At 35.2% G+C, this 21,002-nt stretch overlaps 1 protein-coding gene across 1 annotated transcript in view; it reads right to left on the reverse strand.

Moving 5' to 3' along the window:
• Positions 1–2,410: 2,410 nt before the first annotated feature.
• LOC117328177 overlaps positions 2,411–21,002 on the reverse strand; it is a 28,825-nt gene continuing 10,233 nt past the window's right edge. The window contains exons 5-7 of the mRNA XM_033885588.1: positions 20,072–20,156; positions 18,505–18,563; positions 2,411–2,833 (exon numbers count right to left, since the gene is read on the reverse strand). Coding sequence (XP_033741479.1) covers positions 2,444–2,833; positions 18,505–18,563; positions 20,072–20,156 — 534 coding nt within the window. The 3' untranslated portion in view covers positions 2,411–2,443. The remainder of the gene's footprint in view (positions 2,834–18,504; positions 18,564–20,071; positions 20,157–21,002) is intronic.

Consider the following 21,002-nt stretch of genomic DNA (forward strand, 5'->3'; position numbering starts at 1 on the left):
GGTAAGGTGAGAGGGCATGATTTTGTTGGTGTTGGTAAGGTGAGAGGGCATGATTTTGTTGGTGTTGGTAAGGTGAGAGGGCATGATTTTGTTTGTTGGTAAGGTGAGAGGGCATGATTTTGTTGGTGTTGGTAAGATGAGAGGGCATGATTTTGTTGGTGTTGGTAAGGTGAGAGGGCATGATTTTGTTGATGGTGGTAAGGTGAGAGGGCATGATTTTGTTGATGTTGGTAAGGTGAGAGGGCATGATTTTGTTGGTGTTGGTAAGGTGAGAGGGCATGATTTTGTTGGTGTTGGTAAGGTGAGAGGGCATGATTTTGTTGATGTTGGTAAGGTGAGAGGGCATGATTTTGTTGGTATTGGTAAGGTGAGAGGGCATGATTTTGTTGTTATTGGTGTCCTGCACCTAGAAATATGTGATAAATGAGTTTTGTCAACATTTTGTTATTTTGATTTTAAAACCTGGGAAGGCAGCAGCAAGAATTTTGTTCATTAAATCAATCAAAATACTTCATCAGAAGATATTCTGGTTGTCATTTTCTTGTAACTTTTACTTGTTTCTTCAAACAGACTCACATAACTTAGTATTGTACACACCAAAACAGTGAGATGTCAGCAGCCGCTTCAGGTATGTTCTATATCATCAATTTCTTGAATATATCCAAATGAGATATCGCCCAAAGTACCCAACAAAGTTGTAGCTTCTAACCAAAGTACCCAACAAAGTTGTAGCTTCTAACCAAAGTACCCACCAAAGTTGTACCTTCTAACCAAAGTACACATCAAAGTTGTACCTACTAACCAAAGTACACATCAAAGTTGTACCTTCTAATCAAAGTTCACATCAAAGTTGTACCTTTTTACCAAAGTATCCACCAAAATTGTACCTTCTTACCAAAGTACCCACCAAAGTTGTACCTCCTAACCAAAGTACCCACCAAAATTGTACCTTCTTACCAAAGTACACATCAAAGTTGTACCTTCTAACCAAATTATCCACCAAAGTTGTACCTTCTTACCAAAGTACCCACCAAAGATGTACCTACTAACCAAAGTATCCACCAAAGTTGTACCTTTTTACCAAAGTACCCACCAAAATTGTACCTTCTTACCAAAGTACCCACCAAAGCTGTACCTACTAACCAAAGTACACATCAAAGTTGTACCTTCTAACCAAAGTACACATCAAAATTGTACCTTTTTACCAAAGTACCCACCAAAGTTGTACCTTCTAACCAAAGTACACATCAAAGTTGTACCTTCTTACCAAAGTACCCACCAAAGTTGTACCTTCTAACCAAAGTACACATCAAAGTTGTACCTACTAACCAAAGTACACATCAAAATTGTACCTTCTAACCAAAGTACACATCAAAGTTGTACCTTCTAACCAAAGTACACATCAAAATTGTACCTTCTTACCAAAGTACCCACCAAAGTTGTACCTACTAACCAAAGTACCCACCAAAGTTGTACCTTCTTACCAAAGTACCCACCAAAGTTGTACCTACTAACCAAAGTACACATCAAAGTTGTACCTTCTAACCAAAGTACACATCAAAATTGTACCTTCTTACCAAAGTACCCACCAAAGTTGTACCTTCTAACCAAAGTACACATCAAAGTTGTACCTACTAACCAAAGTACACATCAAAATTGTACCTTCTAACCAAAGTACACATCAAAGTTGTACCTTCTAACCAAAGTACACATCAAAATTGTACCTTCTAACCAAAGTACCCACCAAAGCTGTACCTACTAACCAAAGTACACATCAAAGTTGTACCTTCTAACCAAAGTACACATCAAAATTGTACCTTTTTACCAAAGTACCCACCAAAGTTGTACCTTCTAACCAAAGTACACATCAAAGTTGTACCTTCTTACCAAAGTACCCACCAAAGTTGTACCTTCTAACCAAAGTACACATCAAAGTTGTACCTTTTTACCAAAGTATCCACCAAAATTGTACCTTTTTACCAAAAGTACCAACCAAAATTGTACCTCTTTACCAAATTATCCACCAAAGTTGTACCTTCTTACCAAAGTACCCACCAAAATTGTACCTTCTTACCAAAGTACCCATCAAAGTTGTACCTTCTTACCAAAGTACACATCAAAGTTGTATCTTTTTACCAAAGTACTCACCAAAATTGTACCTTCTTACCAAAGTACCCATCAAAGTTGTACCTTCTTACCAAAGTACACATCAAAGTTATATCTTTTTACCAAAGTACACACCAAAATTGTACCTTCTTACCAAAGTACCAACCAAAGTTGTACCTTCTAACAGAACCAACCAAAGTTGTACCTTCTAACAGAACCAACCAAAGTTTTACCTTCTAACAAAGTACCAACCAAAGTTGTACCTTCTAACCAACATTTTTCCTTCCGACAAGAATATTCTATAAACAGTTTCTTAGTCTTTATTTTCATTCAAGGCTTACATTTTATCTAGACCAAGCTTAGAACGTCTTTTTACTTCAACCATTTTCAACAATTCTTCCCTGTTAATATCAAACTTTGTCAAATCCTTTTCAATTTCTTGCATTGTTTTTGCCTTTTCTTCCAAAAATAGTATTTTCTCTGCATCCAATCTTGCCTTCAGTTCATCCAGTTTTTGGGCCTTCATTTTGAAAGCCTCTTCTCTAGCCAATCTTTTTCTGCGGCCATACTTTGTCTCCTTAAAATTATACATAGATGGTGGTACATATTTGATTTCCAGTTCCTTCATTAGCCACAAAAACCTTTCATAATCTTCTGAACGCAGTCGTCTCAATTCCCGTTTCCTTTTTGCAATTTTTTCCACAACAAATCTCTTGGCTTGCATATCCTATAAGAAAAGAAAATAACCCTGGTGTTATCCTTTGATGTTCCAACATAGCATCTTATCAAGTACTACCTAAACTTGCCTACGCTTCTTATTAGTACATAAAATAAACACAAACATTTATAACAACAGGTATCTGTATACAACACTGACTATGGTTTTACTGTATATAATACAGACTATGGTTTTACTGTATATAACACTGACTATGGTTTTACTGTATATAAAACAGACTATGGTTTTACTGTATATAACACTGACTATGGTTTTACTGTATATAATACTGACTATGGTTTTACTGTATATAACACTATGGTTTTACTGTATATAACACTGACTATACTTTTACTGTATACAACACTTACTATGGTTTTACTGTATATAACACTGACTATGGTTTTACTGTATATAACACTGACTATGGTTTTACTGTATACAACACTGACTATGGTTTTACTGTATATAACACTGACTATGGTTTTACTGTATACAACACTGACTAAGGTTTTACTGTATATAACACTGACTATGGGTTTACTGTATATAACACTGACTATGGTTTTACTGTATACAACACTGACTAAGGTTTTACTGTATATAACACTGACTATGGGTTTACTGTATATAACACTGACTATGGTTTTACTGTATACAACAATGACTATGGTTTTACTGTATATAACACTGACTATGGTTTTACTGTATATAACACTGACTATGGTTTTACTGTATACAACAATGACTATAGTTTTACTGTATATAACACTGACCATGGTTTTACTGTATATAACACTGACTATAGTTTTACTGTATACAACACTGACTATGGTTTTACTGTATATAACACTGACCATGGTTTTACTGTATATAACACTGACTATAGTTTTACTGTATATAACACTGACTATGGTTTTACTGTATATAACACTGACCATGGTTTTACTGTATATAACACTGACTATGGTTTTACTGTATACAACACTGACCATGGTTTTACTGTATACAACACTGACTATGGTTTTACTGTATATAACACTGACTATAGTTTTACTGTATATAACACTGACTATGGTTTTACTGTATATAACACTGACTATGGTTTTACTGTATACAACACTGACTAAGGTTTTACTGTATATAACACTGACTATGGGTTTACTGTATATAACACTGACTATGGTTTTACTGTATACAACAATGACTATGGTTTTACTGTATATAACACTGACTATGGTTTTACTGTATACAACACTGACTATGGTTTTACTGTATACAACACTGACTATGGTTTTACTGTATATAACACTGACTATGGTTTTACTGTATACAACACTGACTATGGTTTTACTATATACAACACTGACTATGGTTTTACTGTATATAACACTGACTATGGTTTAACTGTATATAACACTATAGTTTTACTATATATAACACTGACTATGGTTTTACTGTATACAACACTGACTATGGTTTTACTGTATACAACACTGGTTTTACTGTATACAACACTGTTTATACACAACACACCAAAACAGTATGAAAGTCAAAAATTTATTGAATGGAACCAAAAACTTGTTCAGGCTCATATTAAATATTATCTAAAGGTTTTGGCATTCTTAGGGGCTGCTCATTCTTACAACTAAATAACATCAACTAACAATATTACATAATAAATTTTTACTCGCTACTCAAAAGATACACCTAAACAATTAAGATACTAATTATACTATAGGGGCATGCAACCCCCAAGCTAGAGCGATCATAGCTTAGCTAGCTATGACTAATAGAGAGGAGAGAAACCTAGCTTGAGCGACCTCAAGCCACAGAGTAAGCAGTTGGTAGCTAAAAAGCAGGCAGTTCTGCTAAGACTGTTTCAGATGGGGCGACCCCCGAGCTTGGGCGATCCCAAGCATATCATCTACATAAGAAATAAATACACAAAATATGATATAATGAATTGGGGGCAAGAAATTCCCCGAATTTAAAAGCGCTAATATCACGGCGTGATAAATTCATTACTGTGAGTGATATCCTCTAACTATTCCTTACTAAGAAGAGCAGCCCAAAATAAAAATAAAAATGTGACAGCTTGCATTGTAACAAAATAAAGCTTATAATTAACCAACACAGATGTACAAAAAGGTGCTGCGAGCCGGCTGCCCCAACCTGAATCAGGGAGGTAGGTTTATCCAATGCTCAGACCAGCTTGCCAGGTGTTGTCTCACCATGAGGCCTTACTTACCCCTAAACAAATGAGCCCGAAACAAGTAAAAAAGACATGTAATAAATATAAATATTATAAGTAAACACATATAATAAAAACAACATATACACATGAAAAGTACAGGCAATCAAAACAAAACAACAGTATATAAATATTAAAAGGTAATTATAATATAATATAAACAATTATACACAAACCACAGTAAAGAAAACTGCAAATTATCAAAGGTGGAGGTGGGGCGGATGGTGGATGATGAATAAAACACTGCTGCTACAAATAATCACGCTGCTTGAAAATGAATGCAGGTGGCGCTATCCCCTGACGTATTTCCATTGGTCAAGAACATCACGTGATCAAAGGCGCGAGGTTAGAAATAGATATTTACTAACATGAAGACTGTGACGGGGTTTTTAAATGTTGTGTACAAACAACTATTTAGTAAACAAAATATCATTTTATACACAACACACCAAAACAGTATGAAAGTCAAAAATTTATTGAATGGAACCAAAAACTTGTTCAGGCTCATATTAAATATTATCTAAAGGTTTTGGCATTCTTAGGGGCTGCTCATTCTTACAACTAAATAACATCAACTAACAATATTACATAATAAATTTTTACTCGCTACTCAAAAGATACACCTAAACAATTAAGATACTAATTATACTATAGGGGCATGCAACCCCCAAGCTAGAGCGATCATAGCTTAGCTAGCTATGACTAATAGAGAGGAGAGAAACCTAGCTTGAGCGACCTCAAGCCACAGAGTAAGCAGTTGGTAGCTAAAAAGCAGGCAGTTCTGCTAAGACTGTTTCAGATGGGGCGACCCCCGAGCTTGGGCGATCCCAAGCATATCATCTACATAAGAAATAAATACACAAAATATGATATAATGAATTGGGGGCAAGAAATTCCCCGAATTTAAAAGCCAAATCGAAGAGGTTACAATAAAGTAACCGAATGAGAGCCCCCAAGAAAGAAATTATGTGCAAGAAGGATATGACAATGTAATATTTTTAAGAATGTAGATAAAGTGAATCGATGATGAACTAGAAAATTATTGATTATAATCAGTACAACTAAGCACAAATTTGCCTATAGAAATTAATGCACCGTATTACATATATACACACATAATTATCATATGCTCTAAAATGAGACATTAAGAAGTTAAATGTGGTCAGTGGCACAGTAACTGGTATAAAGCTTGCAGATAAACCAAGTAATGACAAGAGTTCAAATGATTGAAAGGTTATATCACGTATGGAATAAAGCTGAAAAAGAGAGGAAAAACATACCTAATACTATAAAGTGAGATAGTATTTAAAGGAGCACTAGATTCTGCGTCTGTGAATGAGACAGATGCAAGAACTACATCCTTCTGATGGAGGTCTAATTAAGGAAACAGTGCCAATGATAAAGTGTTAAGGATGATAATTAGGTACTGGGAACGCACCCTGAAGATGTAAGAGGATAACAAGCTCCGTATGTCAACTATATCTACTAATAATAGACAAAGAAAGGGTTGCAGATGTCCTAAGAAAGTCAACAAACTGGTTGCCAAGACTAAGGAACTTACATACACAGAACAGGTAGTTATAATGAACCTGCCAACACTCAAACTGATTACGATGCATAAAAGGAGATACGATTAAAGTTATAAGTACTTAATGCAATAAGGATACTGAATGTAGTACAGGGCTTATACAGCTAACTTAAATAAACAAGATGTGAGTATTCCGAGAAACACCCAGAGAAGAGACTTGACTCTGTCGGACTCCAGAGAAGCAGCTTGACTCCAGGTATTTCACAGTGAAGAAAGAATTGAGTACTCAAAACTAAAGAAGGGGCTTGACTCTACTGAACAGCAGAAATACAATAAGGATACTGAATGGTGTACAGGGCTTAAACAGCTAACTTAAATTAACAAGACTTGAGTATTTGGAGAAACACCCAGAGAAGAAACTTGGCTCTGATGAACTCCAGAGAAGCAACTTGACTCCAGGTATTTCACGGTGAAGAAAGAAAATGGAGTACTCGAAACTTATAGAAGGAGCTTGACTCTACTGAACCGCAGAGAAGCAACTTGACTCTAAAATGCCTGACTTAGAGAAGAAGCTTGACTCTACTTGACAGCAGAGAAGCAACTTGACTCTAAAATGCTTGACTTAGAGAAGAAGCTTGACTCTACTTGACAGCAGAGAAGCAACTTGACTCTAAAATGCCTGACTTAGAGAAGAAGCTTGACTCTACTTGACAGCAGAGAAGCAACTTGACTCTAAATCATTCATACTGAAAGGTCCTACTAGAGAAGAAGCTTGACCCTACTGAGCCATAGAGAAGCGACTTGACTCTAGTACCCCTGTAGTGACAAACTTGACTCCTATGTGCTACTGAGAATACCCTTGGCTCAGAGTCGCAGTGACTCATGAGAAGAGACTTGACTCGCAGACACAGCTGAGAAGACCCTTGACTCTTGAGTTGTGATTACTCATGAGAAGAGTTTTGACTCATGATTGGAGAAGCGATGACATGACTGCATAAACTAACGAATCAAAACACAGCGAAGTAGTAGCTGGTGGCATGACAAACTTGACTCCTAAGTGCTACTGAGAAGACCCTTGGCTCTGAGGCTCAGTGACTCGTGAGAAGAGACTTGACTCGCAGACACAGCTGAGAAGAGTTTTGATTCTGAGTGTGATTACTCATGAGAAGAGTTTTGACTCATGATTGGAGAAGCAAAGACCTGACTACGTAAGCTAACGAATCAAAACACAGCGAAGTAGTAGGTAGCTAGTGCGGGACACTCTTGACTAAGTGCTACTGAGAAGACTACATACTTGAGTCGCAGTGACTCATGAGAAGAGACTTGACTCGCAGACACAGCTGAGAAAACCCTTGACTCTTGAGTTGTGATTACTCATGAGAAGAGTTTTGACTCATGATTGGAGAAGCGATGACATGACTGCATAAACTAACGAATCAAAACACAGCGAAGTAGTAGCTGGTGGCATGACAAACTTGACTCCTAAGTGCTACTGAGACGACCCTTGGCTCTGAGTCTCAGTGACTCGTGAGAAGAGACTTGACTCGCAGACACAGCTGAGAAGAGTTTTGACTCTGAGTGTGATTACTCATGAGAAGAGTTTTGACTCATGATTGGAGAAGCAAGACCTGACTACGTAAGCTAACGAATCAAAACACAGCGAAGTAGTAGGTAGCTAGTGCGGGACACTCTTGAATAAGTGCTACTGAGAAGACTACATACTTTGAGTCGCAGTGACTCATGAGAAGAGACTTGACTCGCAGACACAGCTGAGAAAACCCTTGACTCTTGAGTTGTGATTACTCATGAGAAGAGTTTTGACTCATGATTGGAGAAGCGATGACATGACTGCATAAACTAACGAATCAAAACACAGCGAAGTAGTAGCTGGTGGCATGACAAACTTGACTCCTAAGTGCTACTGAGAAGACCCTTGGCTCTGAGTCTCAGTGACTCGTGAGAAGAAACTTGACTCGCAGACACAGCTGAGAAGACCCTTGACTTCGAGTTATGACAACTCAAGAGAAGAGTGACTTGATTGTGGTTGAAGACATGACCTGATTACCCACAAAATAAACAAATAAAACATGGCATAGGTTGGTGGCTATTGTAAGGAAAAACTTCACTTCTTATGGCTGCTGAGAAGATCCTAGACTTTAAGTTGTGATTACTCATGAGATGAGTGACTTGACTCGTAATAGAAGAGGCTTGATCTGACTGATAACTAATTAAACCTAGTACATGATAATAACAATCTAGTAACAGACTAAATAAAGTGAGGAAGAAACATCATCTCTATATATATCTATGACAAAGCTCTCCTTAACAGTTGCATAATATATTCCGCACAAGTATAAACAAGAATCTGTGACAAGTACAAGGAAAACAATAATGCTAGATACAGATAAAAGGTGTGACAGCTATGCCGTAAACCAATTATTTAGAAATATCTGTGACAAGTACATAGAAAACAGTAACGCTAGATACAGATAGAAGGTGTGAACGCGAAGATATAAATGTTTACTAGAGTAACAAGTATCGAGAATGCTCCTCTGATATCCACGCTGTAACCAAAGTCTGGTCAGGTACAACAAGTCAAAATAGACAGATTGATGAGTAATCTCACCGCTGAAAAGTCCAAGACAACTGAGTTGGAAGCATAGTAAGCTGATGCTACGATTTCCACTTTATCTGCATGTCGCTATCATCGGGAGATGGAAACGCATAATGTAGTTCGGTGAGTTTCCGAGTCGTCTGTATGTAGTTATCAAAGTTGTTCGTTGATTATCCGAGGAGTCTGCATGTCGTAATCGTCGGGAGATTGAAATTCCGACTAGTTAAGTTGTTCGGTTAGTTCCGAGTACACTGCATGTCGTAATATCGCGAGATGGAAATCTAGACTAATAATGTTGTACGTGTAGTTCCTTAATTATTTTTCCTTAAATCAGATAATTACCCCTACAAAATTAACCGTAAATGCCAAAGAAGACGATGCAATGCCCTACAGTGTTTGACAAGACATGGGCGCTGCCATCTTGAATCCCGCACGGAATCCTGGGATCGCGCACCAAGCTGCTGGTAGTGACGCGTTCCTGACCTGCTTGGCCGCCATGTTAGATGACCCGAGACGGTTTACAAACTGATGTCTTTCGATTTCCACTAGCACGAATAAGTCACACACAAAGTTAGATCCCGATAGCAAAGAAAACACATTGTGGTTGCATAAAGACTGTTAGGATCCAAATAGGAAAAACACAGCTCGATGACGAATGACATTCGTCAATGTAAACTAAAGGAAATGTCCTCGACACACGTCGATAAAAATGTAAACAAACACAACACACGTGTAAATACCGTTATTGGTGTGTACTACTGTCGTAGGAGACGACAACTCCAGGCAAAACACTCGTAAGTTCAAAAGTCAATAGGAGTTGTTGCGACGAAAGTAAACAATAGGAGAAAATAATGATGAATAAAACACTGCTGCTACAAATAATCACGCTGCTTGAAAATGAATGCAGGTGGCGCTATCCCCTGACGTATTTCCATTGGTCAAGAACATCACGTGATCAAAGGCGCAAGGTTAGAAATAGATATTTACTAACATGAAGACTGTGACGGGGTTTTTAAATGTTGTGTACAAACAACTATTTAGTAAACAAAATATCATACTATGGTTTTACTGTATATAACACTATAGTTTTACTATATACAACACTGACTATGGTTTTACTGTATACAACACTGACTATGGTTTTACTGTATACAACACTGGTTTTACTGTATACAACACTGACTATGGTTTTACTGTATACAACACTGACTATGGTTTTACTGAATATAACACTGACTATGGTTTTACTGTATATAACACTGACTAAGGTTTTACTGTATATAACACTGACTATGGGTTTACTGTATATAACACTGACTATGGTTTTACTGTATACAACACTGACTATGGTTTTACTGTATATAACACTGACTATGGTTTTACTGTATATAACACTGACTATGGTTTTACTGTATACAACACTGACTATGGTTTTACTGTATACAACACTGACTATGGTTTTACTGTATATAACATTGACTATGGTTTTACTGTATACAACACTGACTATGGTTTTACTGTATATAACACTGACTATGGTTTTACTGTATATAACACTGACTATGGTTTTACTGTATATAACACTGACTATGGTTTTACTGTATACAACACTAACTATGGTTTTACTGTATACAACACTGACTATGGTTTTACTGTATATAACACTGACTATGGTTTTACTGTATACAACAATGACTATAGTTTTACTGTATACAACACTGACTATAGTTTTACTGTATATAACACTATGGTTTTACTGTATATAACACTGACTATGGTTTTACCGTATACAACACTGACTATGGTTTTACTGTATATAACACTGACTATGGTTTTACCGTATACAACACTGACTATGGTTTTACTGTATACAACACTGACTATGGTTTTACTGTATATAACAATGACTATGGTTTTACTGTATACAACAATGACTATGGTTTTACTGTATACAACAATGACTATGGTTTTACTGTATATAACACTATGGTTTTACGGTATATAATACTGACTATGGTTTTACTGTATAAAATACTGACGATGGTTTTACTGTATATAACACTGACTATGGTTTTACTGTATATAATACTGACTATGGTTTTACTATATATAACACTGACTATGGTTTTACTATATATAACACTGACTATGGTTGTACTGTATATAACACTGACTATAGTTTTACTGTATACAACACTGACTATGATTTTACTGTATATAACAATGACTATGGTTTTAACTGTATATAACACTGACTATGGTTTTACTGTATACAACACTTACTATGGTTTTACTGTATACAACAATGACTATGGTTTTACTGTATACAACACTGACTATGGTTTTACTATATACAACACTGACTATGGTTTTACTGTATATAACACTGACTATGGTTTTACTGTATATAACACTGACTATAGTTTTACTATATACAACACTGACTATGGTTTTACTGTATATAACACTGACTATGGTTTTACTGTATATAACACTTTGGTTTTACTGTATACAACACTGACTATGGTTTTACTGTATATAACACTGACTATAGTTTTACTTATACAACACTGACTATGGTTTTACTGTATATAACACTGACTATGGTTTTACTGTATATAACACTGACTATAGTTTTACTGTATATAACATTGACTATGGTTTTACTATATACAACACTGACTATGGTTTTACTGTATATAACACTGACTATGGTTTTACTGTATACAACACTGACTATGGTTTTACTGTATATAACACTGACTATGGTTTTACTATATACAACACTGAGTATGGTTTTACTGTATATAACACTAACTATGGTTTTACTGTATATAACACTGACTATGGTTTTACTGTATACAACACTGACTATGGTTTTACTGTATATAACACTGACTATGGTTTTACTGTATATAACACTGACTATGGTTTTACTGTATACAACACTGACTAAGGTTTTACTGTATATAAACACTGACAATGGTTTTACTATATACAACAATGACTATAGTTTTTTTCTGTATACAACACTGACTATGGTTTTACTGTATACAACAATGACTATGGTTTTACTGTATACAACACTGACTATGGTTTTACTGTATATAACACTGACTATGGTTTTACTGTATATAACACTGACCATGGTTTTACTGTATATAAACACTGACAATGGTTTTACTATATACAACAATGACTATAGTTTTTTTCTGTATACAACACTGACTATGGCTTTACTGTATATAACACTGACTATGGTTTTATTGTATATAACACTGGTTTTACTGTATATAACACTGACTATGGTTTTACTGTATACAACACTGACTATGGTTTTACTGTATACAACACTGACTATGGTTTTACTGTATATAACACTGACTATGGTTTTACTGTATACAACACTGGTTTTACTGTATACAACACTGACTATGGTTTTACTGTATACAACACTGGTTTTACTGTATATAACATTGACTATGGTTTTACTGTATACAACACTGACTATGGTTTTACTGTATATAACACTGACTATAGTTTTACTGTATACAACACTGACTATGGTTTTACTGTATACAACACTGACTATGGTTTTACTGTATACAACACTGACTATGGTTTTACTGTATATAACACTGACTATGGTTTTACTGTATACAACACTGACTATGGTTTTACTGTATACAACACTGACTATGGTTTTACTGTATACAACACTGACTATGGTTTTACTGTATACAACACTGACTATGGTTTTACTGTATATAACACTGACTATGGTTTTACTGTATACAACACTGGTTTTACTGTATACAACACTGACTATGGTTTTACTGTATACAACACTGGTTTTACTGTATATAACATTGACTATGGTTTTACTGTATACAACACTGACTATGGTTTTACTGTATACAACACTGACTATGGTTTTACTGTATACAACACTTACTATGGTTTTACTGTATACAACACTGGTTTTACTGTATATAACACTGACTATGGTTTTACTGTATATAACACTGACTATGGTTTTACTGTATACAACACTGACTATGGTTTTATTGTATATAACACTGGTTTTACTGTATATAACACTGACTATGGTTTTACTGTATACAACACTGACTATGGTTTTATTGTATATAACACTGGTTTTACTGTATATAACACTGACTATGGTTTTACTGTATACAACACTGACTATGGTTTTACTGTATATAACAATGACTATGGTTTTACTGTATATAACACTGACTGGTTTTACTGTATATAACACTGACTATGGTTTTACCTTATATAACACTGACTATGGTTTTACTGTATACAACACTGACTATGGTTTTACTGTATATAACACTATAGTTTTACTGTATACAACACTGACTATGGTTTTACTGTATATAACACTGACTATGGTTTTACTGTATACAACACTGACTATGGTTTTACTGTATACAACACTGACTATGGTTTTACTGTATATAACACTAACTATGGTTTTACTGTATATAACACTGACTATGGTTTTACTGTATACAACACTGACTATGGTTTTACTGTATATAACACTGACTATGGTTTTACTGTATATAACACTGACTATGGTTTTACTGTATACAACACTGACTAAGGTTTTACTGTATATAAACACTGACAATGGTTTTACTATATACAACAATGACTATAGTTTTTTTCTGTATACAACACTGACTATGGTTTTACTGTATACAACAATGACTATGGTTTTACTGTATACAACACTGACTATGGTTTTACTGTATATAACACTGACTATGGTTTTACTGTATATAACACTGACCATGGTTTTACTGTATATAAACACTGACAATGGTTTTACTATATACAACAATGACTATAGTTTTTTTCTGTATACAACACTGACTATGGCTTTACTGTATATAACACTGACTATGGTTTTATTGTATATAACACTGGTTTTACTGTATATAACACTGACTATGGTTTTACTGTATACAACACTGACTATGGTTTTACTGTATACAACACTGACTATGGTTTTACTGTATATAACACTGACTATGGTTTTACTGTATACAACACTGGTTTTACTGTATACAACACTGACTATGGTTTTACTGTATACAACACTGGTTTTACTGTATATAACATTGACTATGGTTTTACTGTATACAACACTGACTATGGTTTTACTGTATATAACACTGACTATAGTTTTACTGTATACAACACTGACTATGGTTTTACTGTATACAACACTGACTATGGTTTTACTGTATACAACACTGACTATGGTTTTACTGTATATAACACTGACTATGGTTTTACTGTATACAACACTGACTATGGTTTTACTGTATACAACACTGACTATGGTTTTACTGTATACAACACTGACTATGGTTTTACTGTATACAACACTGACTATGGTTTTACTGTATATAACACTGACTATGGTTTTACTGTATACAACACTGGTTTTACTGTATACAACACTGACTATGGTTTTACTGTATACAACACTGACTATGGTTTTACTGTATACAACACTGACTATGGTTTTACTGTATACAACACTTACTATGGTTTTACTGTATACAACACTGGTTTTACTGTATATAACACTGACTATGGTTTTACTGTATATAACACTGACTATGGTTTTACTGTATACAACACTGACTATGGTTTTATTGTATATAACACTGGTTTTACTGTATATAACACTGACTATGGTTTTACTGTATACAACACTGACTATGGTTTTATTGTATATAACACTGGTTTTACTGTATATAACACTGACTATGGTGTTACTGTATACAACACTGACTATGGTTTTACTGTATATAACAATGACTATGGTTTTACTGTATATAACACTGACTGGTTTTACTGTATATAACACTGACTATGGTTTTACCTTATATAACACTGACTATGGTTTTACTGTATACAACACTGACTATGGTTTTACTGTATATAACACTATAGTTTTACTGTATACAACACTGACTATGGTTTTACTGTATATAACACTGACTATGGTTTTACTGTATACAACACTGACTATGGTTTTACTGTATACAACACTGACTATGGTTTTACTGTATATAACACTGACTATGGTTTTACTATATACAACACTGAGTATGGTTTTACTGTATATAACACTAACTATGGTTTTACTGTATATAACACTGACTATGGTTTTACTGTATACAACACTGACTATGGTTTTACTGTATATAACACTGACTATGGTTTTACTGTATATAACACTGACTATGGTTTTACTGTATACAACACTGACTATGGTTTTACTGTATATAAACACTGACAATGGTTTTACTATATACAACAATGACTATAGTTTTTTTCTGTATACAACACTGACTATGGTTTTACTGTATACAACAATGACTATGGTTTTACTGTATACAACACTGACTATGGTTTTACTGTATATAACACTGACTATGGTTTTACTGTATATAACACTGACCATGGTTTTACTGTATATAAACACTGACAATGGTTTTACTATATACAACAATGACTATAGTTTTTTTCTGTATACAACACTGACTATGGCTTTACTGTATATAACACTGACTATGGTTTTATTGTATATAACACTGGTTTTACTGTATATAACACTGACTATGGTTTTACTGTATACAACACTGACTATGGTTTTACTGTATACAACACTGACTATGGTTTTACTGTATATAACACTGACTATGGTTTTACTGTATACAACACTGGTTTTACTGTATACAACACTGACTATGGTTTTACTGTATACAACACTGGTTTTACTGTATATAACATTGACTATGGTTTTACTGTATACAACACTGACTATGGTTTTACTGTATATAACACTGACTATAGTTTTACTGTATACAACACTGACTATGGTTTTACTGTATACAACACTGACTATGGTTTTACTGTATACAACACTGACTATGGTTTTACTGTATATAACACTGACTATGGTTTTACTGTATACAACACTGACTATGGTTTTACTGTATACAACACTGACTATGGTTTTACTGTATACAACACTGACTATGGTTTTACTGTATACAACACTGACTATGGTTTTACTGTATATAACACTGACTATGGTTTTACTGTATACAACACTGGTTTTACTGTATACAACACTGACTATGGTTTTACTGTATACAACACTGGTTTTACTGTATATAACATTGACTATGGTTTTACTGTATACAACACTGACTATGGTTTTACTGTATACAACACTGACTATGGTTTTACTGTATACAACACTTACTATGGTTTTACTGTATACAACACTGGTTTTACTGTATATAACACTGACTATGGTTTTACTGTATATAACACTGACTATGGTTTTACTGTATACAACACTGACTATGGTTTTATTGTATATAACACTGGTTTTACTGTATATAACACTGACTATGGTTTTACTGTATACAACACTGACTATGGTTTTATTGTATATAACACTGGTTTTACTGTATATAACACTGACTATGGTTTTACTGTATACAACACTGACTATGGTTTTACTGTATATAACAATGACTATGGTTTTACTGTATATAACACTGACTGGTTTTACTGTATATAACACTGACTATGGTTTTACCTTATATAACACTGACTATGGTTTTACTGTATACAACACTGACTATGGTTTTACTGTATACAACACTGACAATGGTTTTACTGTATATAACACTGACTATGGTTTTACTGTATATAACAATGACTATGGTTTTACTGTATACAACACTGACTATGGTTTTAAATATCAACCATGATCATTTAGATTGTACAGGTTGGTGATAGACACTACCAGGTTGGTACCTTTAAGGGGACTGCATGAATCATTCTCGACACCTTATAATGCCATTTACTACAGCACAAATTAATTGGCTGCCTCCGAACATTTCAACAATTCAGCAGTCATTACAACTTTGTTTTGACACAGAGATACAATATCCGACAGGTTATTGCTCTTTGTACTTCTCTTGACCAGAGGAAAGCTAAGCTATTCTTTGACAAACAAGAGGCCCATGGGACCTGTATCGCTCACCTGGTTGGATTAGGCCAAATGTCAAAATAATGTTCATGTTCAATTCGTTTTATTTGTAAATCTCAACCAATGCTATATATGGTTATAGTGTGGGGGTCCCAACTGCTTTAAAGATTTATGAAGTTCAGACTCTCTAAGGTCTGAAAGACCTCATGACTTGTTTTTAGAACATGCATTCATTACTTTATGACTAGTGGAAATTTAGATGAATTACATTTATTTCCCTTGTTGGGCCCCGTCCCTTTGGCCCTTTGGGGGTCAGAGTCACCATTTATGCAAAATCTGTTCCCCTTTCCCAAAGGATGTTTCTGACCGAAATTGAGTTCAAATCCATTCATAACTTTATGACAAGTAGCGATTTAAAGGAATTACCTCTATTTCCCCTTTTGGACCCCACCCATTTGGCCCCTGGGGGTCAGAGTCACCATTTATTCAAAATCTGTTCCCCTTCCCCCAAGGATGCTTCTGACCAAATTGGGTTCAAATCCATTCATAACTTTATGACTAGTAGCGATTTAAAGGATTTACCTCTATTTCCCCTATTTGGCCCCGCCCCTTTGGCCCCTCAGGGGTCAGAGTCACCATTTATGCAAAATCTGTTCCCCTTCCCCCAAGGATGTTTGTGACTGAATTTGGTAAAAATCCAATAAGAACTTTTTGACTAGTAGCGATTTGAAACAAATGTTGACAGACGGACGACGCGCCATGACATAAGCTCACCGGACCTTTGGTCCAGGTGAGCTAATAAAAAATAAAATGTTGCTTTCCTGCCAGTTTACAGCTTATATACACAAACTTACTCCATTGCTTCATTTTAACACCAATTCGCATCCTTGGTTTGTGTAAGGACACACATAGCTGTATAGTTGTTTTGTGCTCTTCACAGCTCAACATACACTGTTGTCATAGTTAGGATATCAATGTATACTGGCACCAAGGTTCAATGTCGGACTTACTGCATGGTCTACATCAACACAAGTCAATCAAGAGAATCTATATATATCAAAATATTCTGTTCTTCATTATCAACCATACTTAATATGTTAGAAATTGCATACTTATGTGTATACATATATCTCTTAATGTAGGTACCCTAATATAAAACTCAGAAGAACAAATCAAGTCATATTCAAAGACAATAGTTTTCCAATGAAGAAAAAAGGAAACATACCCTTGGAAAGTTTTGTAGGTGGTGAATGGTTGCTCTAATCTGTAAAGTCATGTTAGCAACTGAAACAGACATATCAAAGTAGCCATCATATATCTACATACATGTATAATGTGTTAAATCTCAATCATTAAATTGATTCTGTTCTTTCTATTGCACTAAAAAGTTTGTGTCCAATATTGTGAGGACTTGATAATTTGTACTCCATGAAATTCTACTGTAACCTTTTATTAATTATGACTGTAATAGATTTGCTTGTGTGAAATTTAATAAATACCATAGTTGAGCTCTTTCTGTAGATTTCAACAGAAAACATGTGGTTTAAAATGCAGCCATCTTTGTGGCTAACCAATAATACAACAGTCCTATTGGACAAAATGCTCAGCTGAACGACAAATCAGAAAATTACCTAAAGTGAGACACATTGTATGTAGAGATTTTTCTTTAAACAACATGATACAGTAATGAGGTCAATCATCCTTTATTTTCTTGTCTTATCTTTGACACTGTGTGTGGCATGTGCTTTGTTTTATTCACTAATGTCACGTTGACACCTGTTCGTCTGTCCATGTCACTTTGACATCTGTCTTTCTGTTAACATCTCTTTGACATCTGTCTTTCTATTAATGTCTATTTAACACCAGTTCTTCTGTCAATGCCTCTTTGACATCTGTCCTTTTCTTGATATCTCATTGACACCTGTCCTTCTGTTGACATCTCTTTGACACCTGTCCATCTGTCCATGACTACTCTTTGACACCTATCCATCTGTCCATGACTACTCTTTGACATCAGTCTTTTTGTCAGTGTCTCTTTGACATCAGTCTTTTTGTCAGTGTCTCTTTGACATCAGTCTTTTTGTTAGTGTCTCTTTGACATCTGTCTTTCTGTCAGTGTCTCTTTGACACCTGTCCTTCTGTCAGTGTCTCTTTGACATCTGTCTTCCTGTCAGTGTCTCTTTGACATCTGTCTTTCTGTCAATGTCTCTTTGACACCTATCTTTCTGTCAATGTCTCTTTGACACCTGTCCTTCTGTCAGTGTCTCTTTGACATCTGTCTTTCTGTCAATGTCTCTTTGACATCTGTCTTTCTGTCAATGTCTCTTTGACACCTGTCCTTCTGTCAGTGTCTCTTTGACACCTGTCCTTCTGTCAGTGTCTCTTTGACATCTATCTTTCTGTCAGTGTCTCTTTGACACCTGTCCTTCTGTCACTGTCTCTTTGACATCTATCTTTCTGTCAGTGTCTCTTTGACACCTGTCTTTCTGTCAATGTTTTTTTGACATCTGTCCTGTCATTATCTCTTTGACATTTGTTCTTCTGTCAATTTCACTTTGACATCTGTCCTTTTGTTAATTTCTCAATGACACCTGTCCTGTTAATGTCCCTTTGACATCTGTCTGTCTGTCCATGACTCTTTGACATCTGTCTGTCTGTCCATGACTCTTTGACACATGTCCTTCTGTCAATGTCTCTTTGACACATGTCCTTCTGTCAATGTTTCTTTGACTTTGATTAATGTGATAGAATCAAACATGTGAAAGAGAAAAACCATGCATTACAGAACTTACCAATCATTTCTCGTCTATGCTCTACTCCACAGACTTTATGTATTGTATCTTTCATTGCAAATATTCTGTGAAACCTTTTCTGTAACTGTAAAAAGAAACATTCCTCTATAATGAAACCTCATCTGTAACTATGAAAAAAACATTCCTCTATAATGAAACCTCATCTAGACTGTAACTGTGAAAAAAACATTCCTCTATAACGAAACCTCTTCTGTAACTGTAAAAAAAACGCATTCCCCTATGGTGAAACCTCTTCTGTGACATAACCACATTCCCCTATGGTGAAACCTCTTCTGTGACATAACCACATTCCCCAATTGTGAAACCGCTTCTGTAACAACAAGAGGCCCAATGGGCCTGCATCGCTCACCTGGCTCTACAACAACTTTGTAGTTAATCTAGGAGATTTCTGCAGATACTATGCTGATTACCACTTTATTCAGATATCAGAATAGGCTAGGTTTATTCATTTCATACTATTGATTTAATATCAGGTTTGGAGTCTCTTGGCTATCGAGAAATCATTGTTTAAAGATCTAAACCTATTTGACCCCTGTGACCTTTACTGTAGGTCGAAGTTATTAATTTTACTTGGTAGCCCTTCACCTCAGCATGCTTCAGGCCTAATATCAAATCCCTGGGCCTCTTGGGTATTGAGGAGAAAATGTTTGAAGATTTTAGCCTATATGACCCTTGTGACCTTGAATGAAGGTCAAGGTTATCCATTTGAACAAACTTGGGAGCCCTTAACCCCAGCATGCTACAGACCTAATATCCAAGTCCCTCAGCCTCTTGGTTATTGAGAAGAAGTTGTTTAAATATTTTAGCTTATTTGACCTATGTGACCTTAAATGAAGGTCAAGGCTATTTATTTGACCAACCTTGGTAGCCCTTCATCCAAGCATGCTACTTGACCAATATCAGGTCTCTG

This window comes from Pecten maximus, chromosome 5 (assembly GCF_902652985.1).
Source record: "Pecten maximus chromosome 5, xPecMax1.1, whole genome shotgun sequence".
NCBI classification, from domain to species: Eukaryota; Metazoa; Mollusca; class Bivalvia; order Pectinida; family Pectinidae; genus Pecten; species Pecten maximus.